This window comes from Barbus barbus (assembly GCF_936440315.1).
Source record: "Barbus barbus genome assembly, chromosome: 23".
Taxonomy (NCBI): Eukaryota; Metazoa; Chordata; class Actinopteri; order Cypriniformes; family Cyprinidae; genus Barbus; species Barbus barbus.
In genome coordinates this window covers 21,202,729-21,222,423 of record NC_136751.1, presented here as the reverse complement: position 1 = coordinate 21,222,423, position 19,695 = coordinate 21,202,729, and the positions used below count along the sequence as shown (strand labels likewise).

Here is a 19,695-nt window from a genome sequence, read left to right as displayed (position 1 = left end):
GTACAAATAAAAACGAATGCGAAGGTGTTTGCAGCTAACAACATCAAACGTGAACAGTAAAAAATACGCAGTGTGCAGTCACGTGTCATCTAGGCTACGTCACTGGATTCCCCCATCCGCTACTGATAATGTTGCGCATGCGCATACTCAGACTAGTTCAGAGCAGCCTGTGCGCGCTGGGAAGACAGAGCTCCAGCTGGAACATCCAGGGTAAGTATCATCTGACAACACTTTATCAGGGGACTTGACGTTAACAGTTGCATAGGTGTTGTCATGTCCATCTTGCAATTTTCTTACGTACGAAGCGCGAATGAATACGACGTGCCAATAAATAAGTATCATTATTGATATTCATTACGCTGCAGGCAGATACCTGTATAAATATATGCGCGAGCTGTTAACGTTTTATAAATGCAGTTAGCGACCAAATGAACGAGACTCACGGACTTCCAGCATTTTCCGCATGAAAGTGTGCCATATGATTGCACAGTGTTGTTTACAATAAGAAGGTGGAGGGGGAGGTTTCATTTAGCAAGAGTAAACTGATCAGAGTGCTGGTGTGAAGAAAGTATGGATGATCAGAGCTTTGAGAATATGGCAACCTAGTGAGCTGCCTATCTAGACAGCATTTTCGTAGTTTGTGCCTATAATTTCCAAATAATGCTCACATCAATTGTTATCAAAAAGATCTGACTGCTTATTTTATTTCATCAGTGTTTGAAGCAACCAAAGATGCATTTTGGGTTATTAAATTAGTGCAAATGAAAACATACATTTGTTATATTGGACCAGTATGACTGTAGGAAAGGTTTCTGATGGACCCTGTGAATTGTCTTTTGATAAGATGGTATTTTGACAGGTGCTATTTTAAGACAAGTAAAATAACAGGTCTGAAGCAGTGGAGCAGAAGTGAGATGTTTTCAATAGAGAAATCCTTGTTATTACCTGCAGCTACACGGAGTCTAGTTTCTTCTCAGTTTCTTTAGCTTTCTATTTCTGATAACTGTCTGGGACTGCATTTGCAGGTATCCCACCTGACTCAGTATTTCATTGTGTTGTAAATAATTGCTTTGTGTGTTGTGAAAAAAGACTGACTGGATTAAAGCTTGATTTATACTTAGAGGTATCTACAAGCGTTATAAAAAAATAAATATCTATCAGGGCATGTATTATCTGGTAAAATAAGAAAAAGTGCATTTTCCCCATTCTAGTTTGCTTATGATCGAAACACCTGTATATTTGCAGTGTTATTTCTGTATTTTTATATAACATCTTTTATTATTTTTTTATTACTATTTTAAATAACTTTTTATTTTATATTTTAATTTTAGTGTCATTTTTAGTTATCTTGTGTTTTGTCTTTTTTTTTTTTTTATATTACTATTTAGGTTTATTTTTTTCAGTTTTACTTTAGTTAGTCATTTTAGTGCCTCAATTTTTTCTTTATGCTAAGGCAACATTTCTCAGTTTCTTTAAGGTTTTCATCTAATGGCTATATTTTATTTTATCTCAGCTTTATTTTAATTAAATACTTTTTAATAGTGGTTTTAGTTTTAGTTCATCACAATAACCCTGTATTCAACCTGTCATCTGTAGCCTAAGTTGTGATATGATTAAAAAAGATATGCTATGATAATTATTGTTAATTAGATGCAAGAATTTGTTAGGGGTTTCCTTATTTTTACAATCACAACCTAGTGATTTAATATGGCAAGCCATGTGCTTTGCATTTTGGTCACTGAGTCCTATTAAATGGCGTTAGTCAGATAAACGTGGCATCCAGGCATGACTGCAGGCCTCATAAACATTTTTAAACTCTAGTGGCTGGAGATAAGAGTGCTCTAGTTTCCTTTCAAGCCGGGGATCATTTTTCTTGTCCTATTGAAGTACAGGCCATTGATGAAAAGCTCAGTGATAGAAGCAATTCTCAGTCTGCGCGTTCTGTGCAGTGTCTCAGGAAAAGAGTAATTTTATGTGACTTTTATTGAATCTAATGCTCTCTGGTTAGAAGCATTGATCCATTTAGGCTTTGTTTATGTGTCTGATTGTACAGCATCCATCAGCGGCTAGCTGATCAAGCGCTGTGCGTTCGATCGTACAAGATGGCAGTCTTAAGTTCACAGCGTCTGATACTGTGACAAGTGAGGTTTCCCTTGAGGAAATAGAAGCACATGTTGCCTAATGATGCAAATGAAACAGCCTCAAATTAACCTCTCTGTGACCTTACTTTTACATCAGAGACAGACTCCCTCACACCATTAATACAGAAACTTTTCACACCTGATATAGATTTCTGCAAACTTTTGCATGATTTTGAAATCCAGACGAAATCTGATTTTTTTTTTGTCTGCGTTTTGTCTGGTAACATGTCACTATCCTGCATGGTTAGTAATTATTTTGTTCCCTATACCACAGATCCTCAATTTTACTTCTTGTTTCTTGTAATGCATAAACAAGTGGTCTGCTTCAGTGGTTCTGAAAGGGTCAGTTACAGGTCAGCTCTGATAGCAGAGACAGCAGGAGAAAACAATGCCAAATTCAACTAACCGTCTAACTGTGTATATACATGATGGGAAAATAAATTAATAAAAGGAAGAGATATCTTTTCTATATCTTTTGTTGTCAAAGGTAGTGCACCTATTCAAACTTGACAGTATTTTGGTATCTGTTGCATGCTTATTAGATGCTACCCAAATTAGGCAAATGACAGGACAAATGGGTTGCCTGACTTAAAACCAAATTTTTTTTTTTTTTAATTATGAAAATGAAAATACAACCCAGTATTAAATCTGAGTTTACATGTCTTGCATCAAGGATGATCTTGGTTTGTGCTTACACAGTGTTTTCAATTGTGATCAGTTATTAATATAATAATAATATATTTTTAAATGTTAATAGTAAAAATAAAATAGAATTTATATATATATATATATATATATATATATATATATATATATATATATGTATATATATATATATATATATGTATATTAGAAATAGTCAATTATATTTTAATTTATATGTATTACTATTTAACATATATATATATATATATATATATATATATATATATATATATATATATATATATATGTTAAATAGTAATACATATAAATTAAAATATAATTGACTATTTCTAATATACATATATATATTATAATTCATTGTTTTTACATTATTATTATATTTATTATTAATTTAATTTCAGTGTTTGCTTTTATGAACATTTTTGTATGTTTTTGTCTGATTAAAATTTTTTGTAGTGTTGGGTCACCACTTGACATGTAATATCTGGGCTTTGATGCAAAACTAATTGAAGGCCACTGTTCTAGTTTACCAGTTTTCTAGTTTAACCGACTTGACCTTGCACACAAGCCAACCCAATATCTCCCTCCCTGAGACATTCATCACACATGTAATTATCTTTCGCTGTGCTCTGCTGACTCTGATATCACTGCACCGCTTTGGTAACCCTAACCCTTTCAGTCCCTTAAACCAGTAGACCAGCTCATCTGTGTCCCAGCACTCTGACAGCAGATCCTCTATGCTGGGCCTGAGGCTCACGATGAAGGGGCATTTTGTTGCATGGATGGATGGATGGAGTAGAAAGAGGGGGCAGTGCTCCAGTGCAGCATGTGCATTTACCCTCTTGAATGCTGAGATTTATAAAGCACAAGAGAACATGCTCCCCCAGAGAAGCAGCCATGTGTAGAAATTTGGTATTGGTCTTAACGCTCACCCTAACATACAGCTGTTTTTTCTGCCTTGTGCTTCTCAAAGATAAGTGTGAAAAGAGGCGGGAGCGATTGACGCTCTCTCTGACTCTGGTCACTGTTTGTGTGTGTGTGTGTGTGTGTGCACTTGTGAGTGCGTATGCCAGCCAAGTCACGCTTCTCCAGCTCTGCATTATGTAACCGTCCTCTCAGTGCTAATGTATTTCTCAGGGTTTTGTCAAAAGCCTAAGGGGAAGGTTTCTGGCCTTTTTGAGTTTTGTAAAAATGATTCAGGTATAGCATGAATGATTGTTCTTCTGCATGCAAAATTCAAATATTGTTTTCATTCAGTTTGACTTACAGAACTGCTGCTCTGGTAGTCTTGCCAGGTTTAGGTTGGTACACACTAGTTATCACTAATGGATCATTTTAACCAATAGCCAAAAAAGAAAAAAAAACGCCTTTTCCAACCAGTTCCTATAATAGATCAAATGAATACCAAAATTCTAAATAGAAAAAAAAAAGTAAAAAAGTTATACTAAGACAAAACAGAAAAGTGGTTTGCAAATAGCAAAGGAATAGTTCAGTCAAAAATGAAAATTCTGTCATAATTTACTCACCTTCATGTTCCAAACCAGTTTTACTTTCAACTGCCGAAGATAAAAGAAGATATTTGAAGAATGTGAGCAACCAAACTGTTTGTGGACCCCATTGACTTTCCATAGTATTGTTTTCCCCCATGCTATGGGGGACCTGTTTGGTAACCCACATTCCACAAAATATCTTATTTTGTGTTCAGCAGAACAAAGAAATTCATATAGGTTTGGAACAAAATGAGGGTGAGTAAATGATGACAGAATTTTCTTTTTTGGGTGAACTGCCCCTTTAACACTGATCCAACAAAACCACTGGCGACAGTCAGGGGCAAAGTGAACTAGCCTTTCGTTTGAGAAGGAAACATGTGTCATTCGTCTTTAGAATTGTACGAGGAGCAGATGGCATTTTCACATTGGCAGGATTAAGTGCTTGTGTATATTTTACTGTATCCATGATGTCAAATCAATAAGCATGAGAATCTAGAGGTCTGAGTGGGAAAGACACTCGCTGCATTACACAGATGGCATCATTGAGTTTGTATACTATGTCCAGTGCTTCATAGTAACACATGCGTTTGCACTGAGATTCTGTGCAATGGGTTTCATAATGTAACATCATATTAACAGGCTCTGACAGACTCTGTGTTGCTTCATGCTGTGGTCAGTCTGTATAAACACAGCTGGAAGGAAGTTTACCACAAAAGAGGACATTAAAGTACTCAACCATAATGTTAAACTTCATGAAAATGTTTTGAATGCTTGATGTTATATGTTTATTATAATTGTTAACATGTATTATGATTAATAAGATAGTTGTATATGTCTTCTAATATAATTATATATAATAAATAAAAATGTTTAAAATATATACAACCATTCAAAAGTTTGTGGTCAGTAAGGATTTAGTATTTGTACTTTTATTTAGCATTTTTTTTGCAGGATGCATTTATGATATCAATCGATGTAAGTTGTTATTATATTACAGTATTACTGTTTTTGCTGTATCTTTGATTAAATAAATGCAATACGTTTAACCACAAATTCAAATTGTTATTTTTTTAGGTCCAGCTGCTGTGATAAAATTGTGGAGCTACAAACAGCGGTTCCCCCTCAGAGTTTTATTTTTTTTTTGGCTGACATCATCATATCTCACCTAGTGACTGAATTACCCCATCACAAAGTATGGAGGGGGCCGTGGTGAACAACCTCATAGACTTTAACTCGCCCCCAGAAGGGACAGCTCCCTCTGTTCTTGGACCTCCCAGTGGGGTGGGATTTTTCTCATCTGAGCCTCTCATCCCTGAGCCTGCGAACGACGCCACGATGGAGCCCCTTCTACCAGAGCCAATGGCCCCCACACACACTTCCCACAGAGAAGAAGATAGTGACGCCACCGAATCTGCAGACAGCGATAACGAGGACACAGAATCCCCATCGCACCCGTCGAGCACGCGACGGTCCTCATCCTGCTCCAGTCACAGCACTGAGGACGCAGAGGAGACGGAGATAAGAGCGTTCATGAAAACCTACGTGGCAAAGCTCTTCCACGGAAGGTGATTTGCTCCACAAACTGCTCCTCAAAGGAATGCATCAGCCATGAACACAAAAAGAGATGTTTCCTAGAATGTTCATGCTGCTGTCTTTCATAACTAGAGTGGATATGAAACTCCAAAAAAGTCCCATAAAAGTGACTTGTGTCCTATTCCAAGTCTTCTGAAGCCATATGATAATTTTGTTAGAGGAACAAAGCAAATGTAAGTTTTTATCTTTTGACAGTTTCCGCCATAGCTCACAAATCTCATTCACTCAAGAACAGATGCAATGCTACTGATAAAATGCACTTAAATTACAGTCTGTTCCTTAGTCAAAGCTATTGTATTGCTTCAGAAGCCTTAGAATATGTATGAGTCATATAGACTACTTTTATTGGGCTTTTTTTGTCCTTGCTGGAGCTTGACAAGCCATTGTGACTGTGTACTTTTGTGGTATTGAAAATATATTTTTGTCCTCCACGGAAGTAAAAAAAAGTCATAGGGGTTTGAAACGAGTAAACGACAACAGAATTTTCCTTTTTTAAGGTGAACTATTCTCTTGAATGAGGAAGAAGCTTCAGACAGAATTATAGTCACATGTCAACTGATGTCTATGTTTGCATTTGTTCCTGTTGTTTCAAGTACTCTCTCGCTCTCCCTATCCCATTCTCTTTGTCTTTCTCTTCCTGCTACTACTCCTGGTTCCTTTAATTCTCTTTTCCTCTCTTAGGGAGGACTTTGATCAGGAGGAGAAAGCTCGCTTTGGAGAGCTGTGCACTGGAGAGAATGGCAAAGGCAGGGAGTGGTTCGCCAAATATGTCAGTGCGCAGGTATGAAAACAATCACTGCATCACTCTATTCCAATGTCAAAACATTTGATTTTTAATTGTGTGCGTTATTATGGTGATGGTTTAGACCTTTTTCATACATTTTGCACCTGAGGTGTGTAAACAGTGTTGCTATCGTTAACTAGAACTAGTACTAGATAATTGAATAGTACTAGATAATTTTGGATAATTGAAATAAATGATAAATATTGAGGTGAAAAATTTAAAAAACAAACTTACAACGTAATTGAAAATTAGAACGATTGCCTTTGTTGTTTGTGTTTGTTGAACCACTAAGTTGAATTGCTCAAGTGACTAAAACTGAAATAAAAAATAAAAACTACAAACATAATCAAAATGACAAAAGCACATAAAATTCTAACATTAAAATGAAAATTAAAAATATACAAATATAAGCTAATTCAAGATATTAATAAACACTGTAATAGCATATAAGTAACACTAAAACAACACTGTGTTTGAACGATAATATACATTTCTTCACCTCTGTTTAACAGGTTAGAGTGTTCACACCGTATGTGTGAAAAGCAGCAGTAAAGCCTATTTTTCCTGTCACGTACTAAATATAGCAAAAACATTTGCAAATGCACTGCAAACGTATTTAGCAACACAGTTTTTGCACAAAATAATGAAGCGAACTACACACCCATTGTTTGAAAAAAGTGTTGAAAATTGTTTGACTACTTGGCAGTCAAAATTACCAACATGTTTGCCAATATTTAAAAAAGATCATCTTTAATAATGATAATTTCATAACGCTGTTAAATGGAATCTTTAGGAAATCTTAAAATGATTATCCATTTTTCATACTGTACATTATAATGTTGAGATGCTTTTACAATCATTGTTTTTTAAATTTTTTAATTATTATTTATTTAGTCTAGTTTTTCTATTATTTTAATAATTGCCATTTCTTGGTTGTCTGCCATAACATAAAAATAAGTATCGACCTTGGTTATCCTAAAATGCACATCGCTATAAGCATCAAGCACAGTCTATTTAGACTAAATGTACCATTCGCATTCTCAAATCTTTCTCAAAGATAAGAATGCAATAGAATGTGTATAAACAAACACAGTTGTGATGACAACCATGCCTTGTGTTTGCAGCGCTGTCACTCCAAACGTGTGAGTGAACAGACGTTCTACAGGCTGGTGCAGTCCTTCGCTGTTGTTTTATTTGAGTAAGTATATCAGTGATAATATCTCAGATGTATGCTTGACATTACATGGAAGCCAAACCAAACTGTTAAGAGCTAAGTTACCAATTTTCTGTAGAACTCTTGGCAAGTCATTGTGTGGCAAGTGTGTGACTCACATGTGACCAATATTTGATTGATTGGCAGATGTCATCAGGTGGATGATTATGGCCCAGCCAAACACCTCATGACCATGTGCTTCACATATTACTACATGGGTAAGAGATCATTAATATTAAGCAAACATACTTTAAAGTTGTGTTGAAAGTTAGAATCTGGTAAAGAAACGCCTAGACCTCCTCTCACTTCCTGTTACAGCCTATGACTCAGGCATTACTGGCACTACCTCCTATTGTTTTGGAAAAATTTAACAGTGCTATTTTAATGTGTTTTCAAGGGAGGTCGGTATATATGACCTGGTATAAAAACTAGTGAAGTGGGAAAAAATGCATATTCACTACCATTCATAAGTTTGGGGTAAAAAAAAAAAAAAAATATATATATATATATATATATATATATATATATATATATATATATATATATATATATATATATATATCAGAATCAGAATGAGCTTTATTGGCCAAGTATGTTTACACATACGAGGAATGTGTGATAGTGACAGAAGCTCCACAGTGCAACAGAAAGAGAGCAACAGGAGAGGACACAGATATACAAATAATAATATACAAATAGGCAATGTATAAAACAGCAAAAACACAATATATAATATAGACAATTATGTGTGTACAGGTCTGATATGTGCAATTTTGAAATGAATTTTTTTTTTTAAAAATAAGTAAGTTTGGTGAATAAATAATGTATAATAGAGTTGTGTGTTCCGCGTTTATTGTCAAGTGTTCATGAGATGGATTGCCTGAGGGAAGAAACCGTTTCTGTGTCTGGACGTTCTGGTGCTCAGAGCTCTCTAGCGTCAACCAGACCGTAACCGTTCAAAGAGGGAGCGTGCTGGATGTGAAGGGTCCAAAGTGATTTTACCAGCCCTTTTGCTCACTCTGGATAAGTACAGTTCTTGGAGAGTGGGGAGGGTTGTACCAGTGATTCGCTCAGCAGTCTGGACTACCCTCCGTAGTCTTCTGAGTTCAGATTTGGTAGCTGAGCTGGATTCAATGATGGCAGAGTAGAACTGTTTCAGTAAGTCCTGTGGCAGGTTGAACTTCCTCAGCTGGCAAAGGAAGTACAACCTCTGCTGGGCCTTTTTGACAATAGACTCAATGTGATTGTCCCACTTCCCATATTGACTGCATCATCCACAGACCTGTTTGCTCTGTAGGCAAACTGCAGGGGGTCCAGTAAGGGTCCAGTGATGTCCTTCAGATAAGCCAAAACCAGTCTTTCAAATGATATCATGGCCACAGACGTTAGAGCCACAGGTCTGTAGTCATTAAGTCCAGTAATTTTGGGTTTCTTTGGGACAGGGATGATGGTGGAGTGTTTGAAGCATGAGAGGACTTCACACAGCTCTAGTGATCTGTTGAAGATCTGTGTGAAGATGGGGGCCAGCTGGTCAGCACAGGTTTTTTAGGCAGGCTGGTGACACACCGTCTGGGCCTGGTGCTTTCCTTCTTTTGTTCTTTCTGAAGACCTGGCGCACGTCATCTTCACTTATCTGAATTGTAGATGTGGGGGAGAGGGGGGTTGCTGCAGGTGTAAATGGTTGTGTGGAGAGGTGTTCAGAGCGGGTGTGGGGTGATTTTTCAAACCTGCAATAAAACTCATTCAGGTCGTCTGCTAGTTGTTGATTCTCCCCCACATCTACAATTCATATATATATATTATTCATCAAGGATACATTTAAGTGTTCAAAGGTGACAGTAAAGAAGACAAATATTTATATTTAAATAGATTGTTCTTTTAAAGAAAATTCAGCTTTGCCATCACAGAAATAAATTGCTTTAAAAAAAATATATACTTAAATTGAAAAGAGTACCTAAAATTGTAAACATATTTCACCATATTACTGTTTTTACTGTATTTTTGTTCAAGTAATTGCAGCCTTGGTTAGCATGTATGTCTTCTTTCAAAAATATTTGAAAATCTCACACACTGCAAATTTTGAATTAAGAATCGTTTTGGATCAAATCATAACTCTTTAAATTGAAATCTAATTGTAAAGTGCCCACTCCTAATATACACAATGTGTGACTGCCTAGTATGCCCTTTTAATTCAATTAATTTGAGTTTCTAATGTGTGTGTGTGTGTGTGTGACAGGTAAGTCCCAGCTGTCTCCCACAGAGCTGCTAGAGAGACCCAGCGGGGGGATCGACTTGTACCTGCGCAATGGAAAGGTCTGGCTCTCTGGGAAGAAAGATATTGCAGAGCGACTGCTCAAAAACACCTCCGCTAAGACTGATGTTAAAGGATTCTTTGGCGGTCTGGAGAGCAAACTGAGAGGACCCTTGGGCCGAAAGAATGAGTGGGTGATTTTCTGTCATTGCTTTTATTCACTCTTTTATTTAGTCATGCTTCTGCTGCTCACAAACTCTTCTGTTCTCATTCTGTCCTCTTCAGAGACACAGACAAAACTGTTGAACAGAAAACCAAAACTTCAGGTAGTTCACGAAGTACCACCACTGTGTTTCTAATCAGGGCTTTTCTCACCTCTGGTAATCTCTTGTCATGTCCAGTTTTTAGATGTCTCACATAAGGTTTTCTCTATGTATATTGGTGATGTGACTTAGTGGTTGAGAATCTGGGTTGGTTACCCAAACCGTTCATTAGCTTCCACCACTATGCTGCTGAGCAAGACCCTTAACCCACAGAGATTGTCTCTGTACACATGTATAGGTGTTTGAGTTATTAACTGTGCTTATCTGTGTTTGTGTACCCTGTAGTCCCTCCCCCCCTCTCCCCGGATAGAAAAGAAGAGGAGAAAATCTACCTGTACACACACCTAAAACAGCAGCCCATTTGGTAGGTTGTCAGTAATCTTTTTTCCCTACATAATTATTCAGATTAACAGTTTAAGTTGTTCCTGTAAAGTATCCTTTCATATAATCAGCATTTTAATGAAACATTCATGTTTTTTACCTTTTTTTTAATGGCCGCATTTGTGGCATCCTGTCAGTGTCTCGAGTTGGTTTAAACAGAATAAAAAATTTATTATTTTATTATTTATTAATTATTTACTACAACAAAAAAAGCCATAATATTTAAATAAGAAATCTGTTATATAATATAAAATATATAGAAATAATATAATAGAATAGTAATAGAAATATATGATTTTTTTTTCTAATTATTATTTTAAATGGTCTTAATTTATGGCAATGCAATATATTTTAAAATATAATTAATTTCTGTGATGGATTTTCTCCAGTCTTCAGTGTCACATTATCCTTCAGAAATCATTCTAATATGCTGATTTGCTGCTCAAGAAACTTTCTTTTTATTATCAAAGTTGAAAAGAGTTGTAATAGTTTTGTGGGAGCATTAATTAAATTTACTAAAACAAATAGTACCATAATATTAAAATACTTTACACTATATAAATAATATATCACTATTTTTTGCATTACAGTAATATTGTCAGATTACCACAGAAAGTATTTTTTTGTAAAAACAAAACAAAAAATCTGTTTGCAATAAAACTAAATGAAGAAAGAAAGGAGCTGGTGGGTTTAATCCACATTAATCTACTTGTCTGTTGACATTTTGAAAGATCTCCAAAGCAGTTTTAACATTGTTCAGGCACTACATCCGATCATTTGCCACATATAGATGCTGATGTTACTGTGGTTGCATCTGTTTTGTCTTCTTTATAAGGCACACTTTGAGGTTTTGGAACGCAGCATTTTTCGATGCCGTCCACTGTGAGAGAAATAAAAGATCCCCCACCACGAGGTGAGAGATTGCAGGGTTTTTCACAGTATACTCTGTAATTCTTATTACTTTTTATAGAGCGCTTCTTGTCTCTTTCTCCTGATGTATCGTGCTATTAAACAAAACAGACTTCGCACGGCACCTAATGCACATGTTAGATTGCGTGTTTGTTTAGACTGCGTGTTTGTTTGTGTGTCTGTTAAAGCCAGAGGGAGAGATTGAGAGTTTACTTTGTGTTTGATAGATTGTTAGTGATGTTGAAATAAACTACCCAGAAGTTTCAGCCAAGGTGCGTGACTGAGTGCCCGGTGCATATGATAGTCTTACGGTGTATTTGCAGTCTGGATGAATCCTGCAGCCTTTCTCTGTGCCCTTACACTGCTCATCTGCTCATCATCCTCTCTTTCCTTTCTTTCTCTCTGTGGCTCTCTCTCTTTCTCTCTCTCTGCATGTGACTTTAACCCTTTATCTCCCTGTGCCTTGCTGCCTCACTCAGGCGGACGGCTGAGGAAGAGAAAGATGAAAGGTCTGTCCTTCATTCCGTCTGCTGCCCTGGACATTGTAAGATAGAGACAGGAAAGGCAAAGAAACGGAGGATTAAAATGGAGAGGGGAAAGTTAGATTGGTTAGAATGAACTGAGAGTTAAAGAGTAAAAGGACAGGGAAAATTTAGGGGAAAGTGGAGGGAGTTTAGGAAAAAGATGAAACTCTGACAGAAGTAAGCCACCGTTTACTTACACTCTGCACAGAAAACTTGGAAAAAGAATTAAAATGATTAAGAAATATACTAATAAAATCTCAAAATATACACTTGGCAAGATTTTTAAATGTCTCTTATACTCACTGAGGCTGTGTTTATTTGATCAAAAAAATATTTTTGTGAAATATTTTTACGATTTATAATAACTTTTTTCTGTAATAAAATGTAATGTATTCCTTTGGTAAAGCTTTATTTTCAACAGTTGTTATTATACTTATTTCTTATAATCAATGAAAATGGTTTTGCTGCTTAATTTTTGTAAAAACCTTGATATATTTTTTTCAGGATTCTTTGATAAATAGAAAAAAAGTTCAGACCTTATATATTTATATATAAGTATATATTAAATATGTATTAAATATGTAAGTGTAAAGTTTTTACGAGTACAATTTTTTTACAGCCACTTTTGTTAAATTTAATATGTCTTTGTTGCTTTTTTGAATAAAAGGATTAATTTCTTAAAAAAAAAAAAAAAAAAAAATATATATATATATATATATATATATATATATATACACATACATACATACATACATACACACACACACACACACACACACACACACACACACACACACATATACATTTTTTCCTAGCTCCACTCTAAGATATTTAACTAACTAGAAATTTAAATGCAATCGTTTTTAATGCAATTCACTGACTGGAAAATTCTCGGGTCAAAAAAAGTGGGAAGTGCGAAGCCTCTATATATTTATATATTTCAGCACAGGATCCAGTCAGGAAGTTGTGTAACATTCTGATAACATTTTCATCAGCACTCAAAGGAAACTAGGTCCTCCAAAAACGACTCATGTTGGTCACATTTGCCTTAGGCATAATGCTTTGTCTTTTATTCCGCTGTCTACATTGCCCAACTTTAACTTTGTTGAAATTGTGGACCTTTAAAACAGATATTTATTAATACTAAAATACTAATAGTTGTGTTATAAAAGTGAGTAGCATATCTATTCTGACAGCAGGGAAACCCTTAATAAATAAAAACAACCATACACTCATGCAGGTAGTATAGTAAAATAAATAGGCTTAATCATTTTAAAACGGAAAGAGAACACGCTTTTGTTGTTGATTTCAAAAGCCTTGCATCCAATCAAACACAGTATTTTGGCATGGTATATCAGATTCATCTGGCCTGCATGGACAGGTTGCATGACATGCCCTCATTATTGAAAACCATAATATTAATACATTTCAATGTTTAACCGAGGACGTTTTTGTTTACTTTTGTACCATAAACAATTTTGGAACTGTTTTGGGGTCAGTGTAAAAAAATGTGTTCTGGAACAAGTTGGGAACCACTGATCTACATTATACAAAATGAGAAGAGGGCAGTGAGATCACAGTATTCACTCTTTGACTTTTCCTGCATTATTTGCTGTATCATTGCATGCAGTCAGAATGTATTGTATCCAAGTGCCTATTCATTGCTATGTCAACTACTAACCAGCGTGAACTATTAGAGGTGGCAGGCATAACTATTACTAGTGCTCATACTTTCCGTTAAGGGTTCTTTCAAATCCCCAGCCCTAGACATAAATGATTCATCAAATCATCAAATCTCTTCTTTTTACTATCACTTTTCTAAGTGTTCAGACAATTTTCACCTGGTAGGCAATAAGACTGGCTAAAAACTAACATAAAAATGCATTGGACCAGAATACAGTTGTGTATTAGTGTAGGACAAGGGCACAAAAATTATTTTCCCAGTAAGATCTTAATTTATTTTTTAGGAAAGGAACATTTTGCTCATGGAAAAATGCATTAATTTGTTGCCTGAGCATTTTTTCCTGTTTGGTGAGCTGAATTATGTCATGGTGTTGCTCATATGATTTTTATTATTTAAATTTGGTCTTGTTTTTGTTTTTATTCATTGTGAATCATGGCTACAGTTAACTGCTCACTAAAGCTTATTCTAAAATGTTGGATTTTGCATGAGCACCAATGAATGGCTTTAACCTCCCAGTATTTATTTAAACATGTTGTTTAAAAATGTTTGATGTGTTTAAACATTTATGAGTGAACTTTAACATTAAGATATTGTGTTGATGGTCTCTCATGCTTGATGAGAGAAATATCAGTGACCTCTGACTTTGACCCCATGTTTTTGTACCTTCAGAGAAAAGTGGTGTCATATGACCCAGGAAGAGAAAGAAGATAGCTCCAGATTTAATGAGAACATCACTTTCGGTCAGCTGGGGTGAGTCGCATGGCATTGGTCTAATTTTACACAATATTGACAAAAACAATGTTCATTGCATGTTTTCGAGCGTTGTTTTGTATGCTCATATGCTCATAAATAATTGCTTCTGTTTATCCAGAACATTCACCCATAACATGGTGGCTTTTGGACTGAGCAAGAAACTCTGCAATGACTTCCTGAAGAAACAGGCAGTCATTGGAAATCTGAATGAAGGTAATGTCACTTTCCAGCTTTCTGTTCCAAATTTGCAACAAAAGAATTACATTTCTAGGTTTGTGACATTAATTATAGTACTGTTCGAAAAAAAAAAAAACATATTTGTTAAAAAAAAATCAAAACAGTTTCTATTGTGAGATATTCAAGAAACATTTTTATTATTATAAATCTTAAAAACAGTTGTGCTACTTAATATTTTTGTGGAAACATGCATTGAATAAAAAGTAACTTATAAAGTATCTTTACAGTCACTTTTGTTCAGTTTAATACATCACTGCTTAATAAAAGTATTAATTTCTTTAAAAAAAAAACTTTTTAACAGTAGTGGATGTGTGAATATGATTCACACTTTTTATTATCCTTTTTTCAGAGCAATACAAGCTGCTGTGTGACCACATTGAGCAGATGGCAGCAGAGTGAATATCCAAAACCTTCTAAACTCTACCATCCACATCAGCACATCCATTCAAGCTCTGATGATCAGTATTCCACAAATGCCAACACAGTTTCGCCTCTATTATCACCCCAAGGTCCTACCACTATCCTTACCAACCAGTACAGAATAACCCAACTAAACTAGTTGGCATAGATCAGCCACATCCCATTATCCTTCAAGTGTCCAGCTGTAATGTAAAAACGGTTTATTTTTGTCCAAACTGCAACAATGTGAAAAACAAATATGCACATGCTCTCTGGAATAGCAATATGGCTCTGATTCTTCAGGCATCATACTATATAATATGGAGTTTATATTGTATGACGTGAACACAATGCAAATCACCATTTAAAATATTCCATATATCTTTCCTGCTACAGAACTATAGTACTAAAAGTGTCCTTTGAGCAAATACAATGACAAATAACGAACACAAAATAACAATATCAGTATTTCATTATATCAATATCAACAAAATCAATATTATTAGTCAATATTTCGAACTCCATCTGCTCTCCAGAAGTCTCTACTGGTCTATTCTTGTTATATGTTACAATTTATTGCACTTTTCTGATTTTGTGTTCTTACTGTTTGGATAAATTGAGTATTAATTGTGTTAGTGACATCCTCAAAATATATGGAGACTGGAACTATGTCTATTCCCCGGTTTAAAGTGCCTTTAGTCATTTATGTAAGCAGTGATCTTCCCATTTTAGTGCGAACAAACCTGTGTCAGCATGCTGTTATCTTCCCATGACTCTCTGGGGGAGCGCTCATAAGTTTGTGCACCCTGCCAGTAGATGTGTTAGTGTTGTATGGATAATGCTTGCGGTTGGTATTCAAGTCAGTTAAAGAAAAATATCATGCTGCAGCTGTTTCGATGTCATATAGTGTTGTGTCTTTAGCGCATGAAGTGCATGCACATTGTTTACCATCTACTTACAATGTTGTGCAATTACATTTCAAGCCAGTAGAAGGCAATCATAATAGGCTTCGACTGTAGATCGGTGGAGGTGAATGTCAACCACTGAGTGGGGTCTTCAAGAGCATGTATCGAATCATATGTCCTCCATCTGAGGAAAAACTAAAGTTAATGTATTTGGTCTGTAAATAGAGATTGTTTTGCTCACAGAACAATGAGGAACTGGATGCCAAATATGGGCTGGTTTAAAGGGATCGTCAGATTGTTGGGCATTTATTTATTCAGCGTCTGTATGTTTTGTTGTACATGAGCGCATGGTTGTATCAGGAATGTGCTGGATCCAGTATGGTCTTTGCATTTCATATGATATTGTTAATATTGTGCTGTCTGTGTAAATTTATGTTCATTGTAAGCTCAGTGGTCTGCATTTTATTTTCCCAAGTGCCCTGAATTTCCTATTGGAACGTACCTGGAAACCAACAAGAGAGGTGTTGAGCTGTTTCTAATGTGTGAAGTGTTTATTTTATATATATATATATATATATACAAATATAATTCTCTTTTCCTGTTACTAGATTCAACTATGGAGTATGAAAGCATCCTTAACAGGAAAAACCTGTCTGTTATGGTCACCAAGGCTGTGTTTATTTGATTAAAAATGCAGAAATGTTGTGAACGTTATTACAATTTTCTATTGTAATTTATTTAAAAATGTAATTAATTTCTGTGATGGCAAAGCTGAATTTTCAGCAGCCATTAGGCTACTCCAGTCCTCATGATCCTTCAGAAATCATTCTAATATGCTGATTTGGTGCTCAAGAAACATTTCTTATTATTAGCAATGTTGAAAACAGTTGATAAAACATTAAGAGATGGTTATAGGATGGTGCTCTGTGCCTGATAACTTGTTACTGAATATGTCTGTGCAGCTTCAGCTCAATATGGGAGTGTTTAAGGCTCTCCAGTGAAGAAAACTGCCAAATGGCTGCCACGGCTGGCTGTGTGTAGAAATAAACAGCAGTCACACTGGCCTGCACTGATTGGACACGCAGTAATGAGCTGTGAAAGGCCAAGCACTGGTGTCACACAATGAGAGCTCTACTACTGCTAATTAATCCCAGACCCCATCAAACAATGGACAAATTGATCACATCCTTCTACTCTTTCTTTCTTTCTCTTGGTCTTTTTTGATTATGTTTTTCTTCTCTCTCTTATTCTGTCTATGGGTAATTTAATTAATTTATATGGAGCCCCCAAGGGGACCTGGTGATGGAAAACAAAATACGAGATGAGAGGATGTGATATTTTATCATTTATATTTAATAATTTTGGTGTTCCCTTAAGTTTTGTGCTCCCATAAGAAACTTTGTGTCTTTGTACTTTAGCATTTACTCTTTTATATTTCAAAAGTATTGAAAACTTTCCACCAATCGCTTATTATTTCTATTACCAGCAAAAGTTTTGCCGGCAAAGTTTCTTGGAAAATACCAAACTTTTTCAAGATATTCTGAAGAATGTTGATAACCAAACAGTTTGGATATTTTTTTTACTTCCATATAACAAAAAAATACAATGGAAGTCAATAGGCACCAAAACTGTTCGGTTATCATTATTCTTCAGAATAACTTTCATGTCAGAAGAAAGAAAGTCACATAGGTTTGGAACGGCATGAGGGTGAGAAAAAGATGACAGACTTTTCATTCATTTCATTTCATTTTTGGGGGATTTGCTCACACCAACTGTAACTATAAACTTTATAGTTTATTTAAAGCTTACAATTCTTGTAGAATAGGGAATTGCACAACTATAACAATAATGACACGTGATGGAGGAATGATATAGTTGGAATCCCTTTCAGAAAAACAAAATTCTACTGATGAATGCTAAAATGACGTTCCTTTAGGTCACTGAAGTCATAAATACACCAGACTTTAACAAGCTTGAGTGTTTAAAGTGGCAGGCAACATAACAGCAATATGAGTTTTAAGAAATCATATTTTTCAACCACAGACTAACAGTACCAGGGACCTCTGAGGCCAGTGCACTCTTCAAGCCCTCTTTGGGAGGCTAAACTGGAGTCAAGTTTCTTCCGGTTAAGTGTGAACCAGACAGCCGGGTGGTCTGTGGCAGGGGCCACAAGCACATACTAATGGGTCTTGGGAGCTTTCATAGACACGTACACACACAACTGTAAAGCTATGTGTAGACATGCATAGACACTTTCATTCAGATGACATTTGGCCGGCACATCTGGCTCGTAGAACTTGAAGCGATTGTGTTCAGGATGGCTTATGTTGCTCGAAATGTTTCCTCATTATAAGATGTGTGTGAAACATCTAGGTCTTCATGCTAATACCACTAGCAGACAGAATAGCAGATTTAAAGTCTGCTTTCTTAGAGTTACACGTGATATAATAAATACAACATAAAATGCTCATTTATTAGCGTTATAAGTTGAAGCATCACAGCATCTCATTTAGTTTATCTCTTTTAATTGTTGCCTATATAATGATATTTGATGACATTTAACTTTTCTGATTGTATTTAATATTTCCATTTTTACAAACTGATTATAGGTCTACTGTATACAGCAGTTACAACTTTTAACTTGTCAAATGTTTGTGACAACTTTGTCACAATTTCCCGCAACATTTAAAATGGTCTGCAAAACAACCCGGCTTTTCACTCAAATTGTTATTAAATTTAAATTTCGACAGATCCCGCTTGTTCATATCTACTCTCCAAATCAACAGAAATGTGGATATAAACTATTAGAGTTTAATTTTTTTTTTACAATCTTACCTGGATCCTCTATTATTTTTACGCTTCCGCTAAAAAAAAAGTCAATTACAACATACAAAACAATCGCACTAGCAACAAAACAAACAGCAGTGTAATGTTAATACTTTTTGGCATTTTTGTTATTGTGATAGGACAGATCAGATATGACAGGAAGCGAAGTGGGAGAGAGATAGGGTGGGCAGGTTCGGGAAAGGTCCTCGGTCTGGATTCGAACACGGGACGCCCGATGTCGCTGCCCACAAGGCTATTGGCACAAGGCTATTGGCTAAGGCTATTTTCACTACAATAACTATGTTTTTTTAGATGCACGATGGTGCCAGTTGAATTTGTATGAACCGAGAGCAACTCTGCGGTGTGATACAAGCGAAAGTAGTGCCGGTTGAGCTGACTGCGTTTGCTGGACGATGGCGAATGTTAGGAAATAGTTGCGAGATTGATCAAACAGAATCAAGTATTTCAGGGAGCTATGTAATAAATCATTATAAAATCAGCAAAAACGCATGCTGTGAGAAAAGCTGTATAACTGGTAGTAAATATTTAGGCTAGTATCCTAACTATGATAAGTTGGCATAGTTAGCAAGCGCCTCAGTGCCAAAGCAATAAATAA

At 35.6% G+C, this 19,695-nt stretch overlaps 1 protein-coding gene across 2 annotated transcripts; it reads left to right on the top strand.

Moving 5' to 3' along the window:
- The first annotated feature begins 145 nt into the window (after positions 1-145).
- Positions 146-16,966, top strand: LOC306842931 (uncharacterized protein KIAA0513-like). 2 transcript variants are annotated; one of them, XR_013781796.1, is made up of 13 exons: positions 146-210; positions 5,372-5,862; positions 6,572-6,671; positions 7,799-7,872; positions 8,035-8,105; positions 10,124-10,328; positions 10,424-10,464; positions 10,747-10,825; positions 11,678-11,755; positions 14,629-14,709; positions 14,831-14,925; positions 15,299-16,774; positions 16,862-16,966. XR_013781796.1 is itself a non-coding variant. In XM_079374145.1 (12 exons), the coding sequence occupies exons 2-12, from the start codon at positions 5,492-5,494 to the stop codon at positions 15,346-15,348; spliced, it is 1,245 nt and encodes a 414-aa protein (XP_079230271.1). In that variant the 5' UTR covers positions 150-210; positions 5,372-5,491; the 3' UTR covers positions 15,349-16,787. The 2 variants fall into 2 exon arrangements, 1 of the variants encoding a protein (XP_079230271.1); XM_079374145.1 differs by lacking the exon at positions 16,862-16,966 and having other exon boundaries at positions 150-210; positions 15,299-16,787.
- Positions 16,967-19,695: the final 2,729 nt, after the last annotated feature.

Coding starts and splice junctions, on each gene's coding strand:
- LOC306842931 (XM_079374145.1), top strand. CDS start 5,492: ATGGAGGGGGCCGTGGTGAACAACCTCATAGACTTTAACTCGCCCCCA. Junction 14,710..14,830: donor ATCACTTTCGGTCAGCTGGG/GTGAGTCGCATG, acceptor CTGTTTATCCAG/AACATTCACCCATAACATGG. Junction 14,926..15,298: donor CATTGGAAATCTGAATGAAG/GTAATGTCACTT, acceptor TCCTTTTTTCAG/AGCAATACAAGCTGCTGTGT.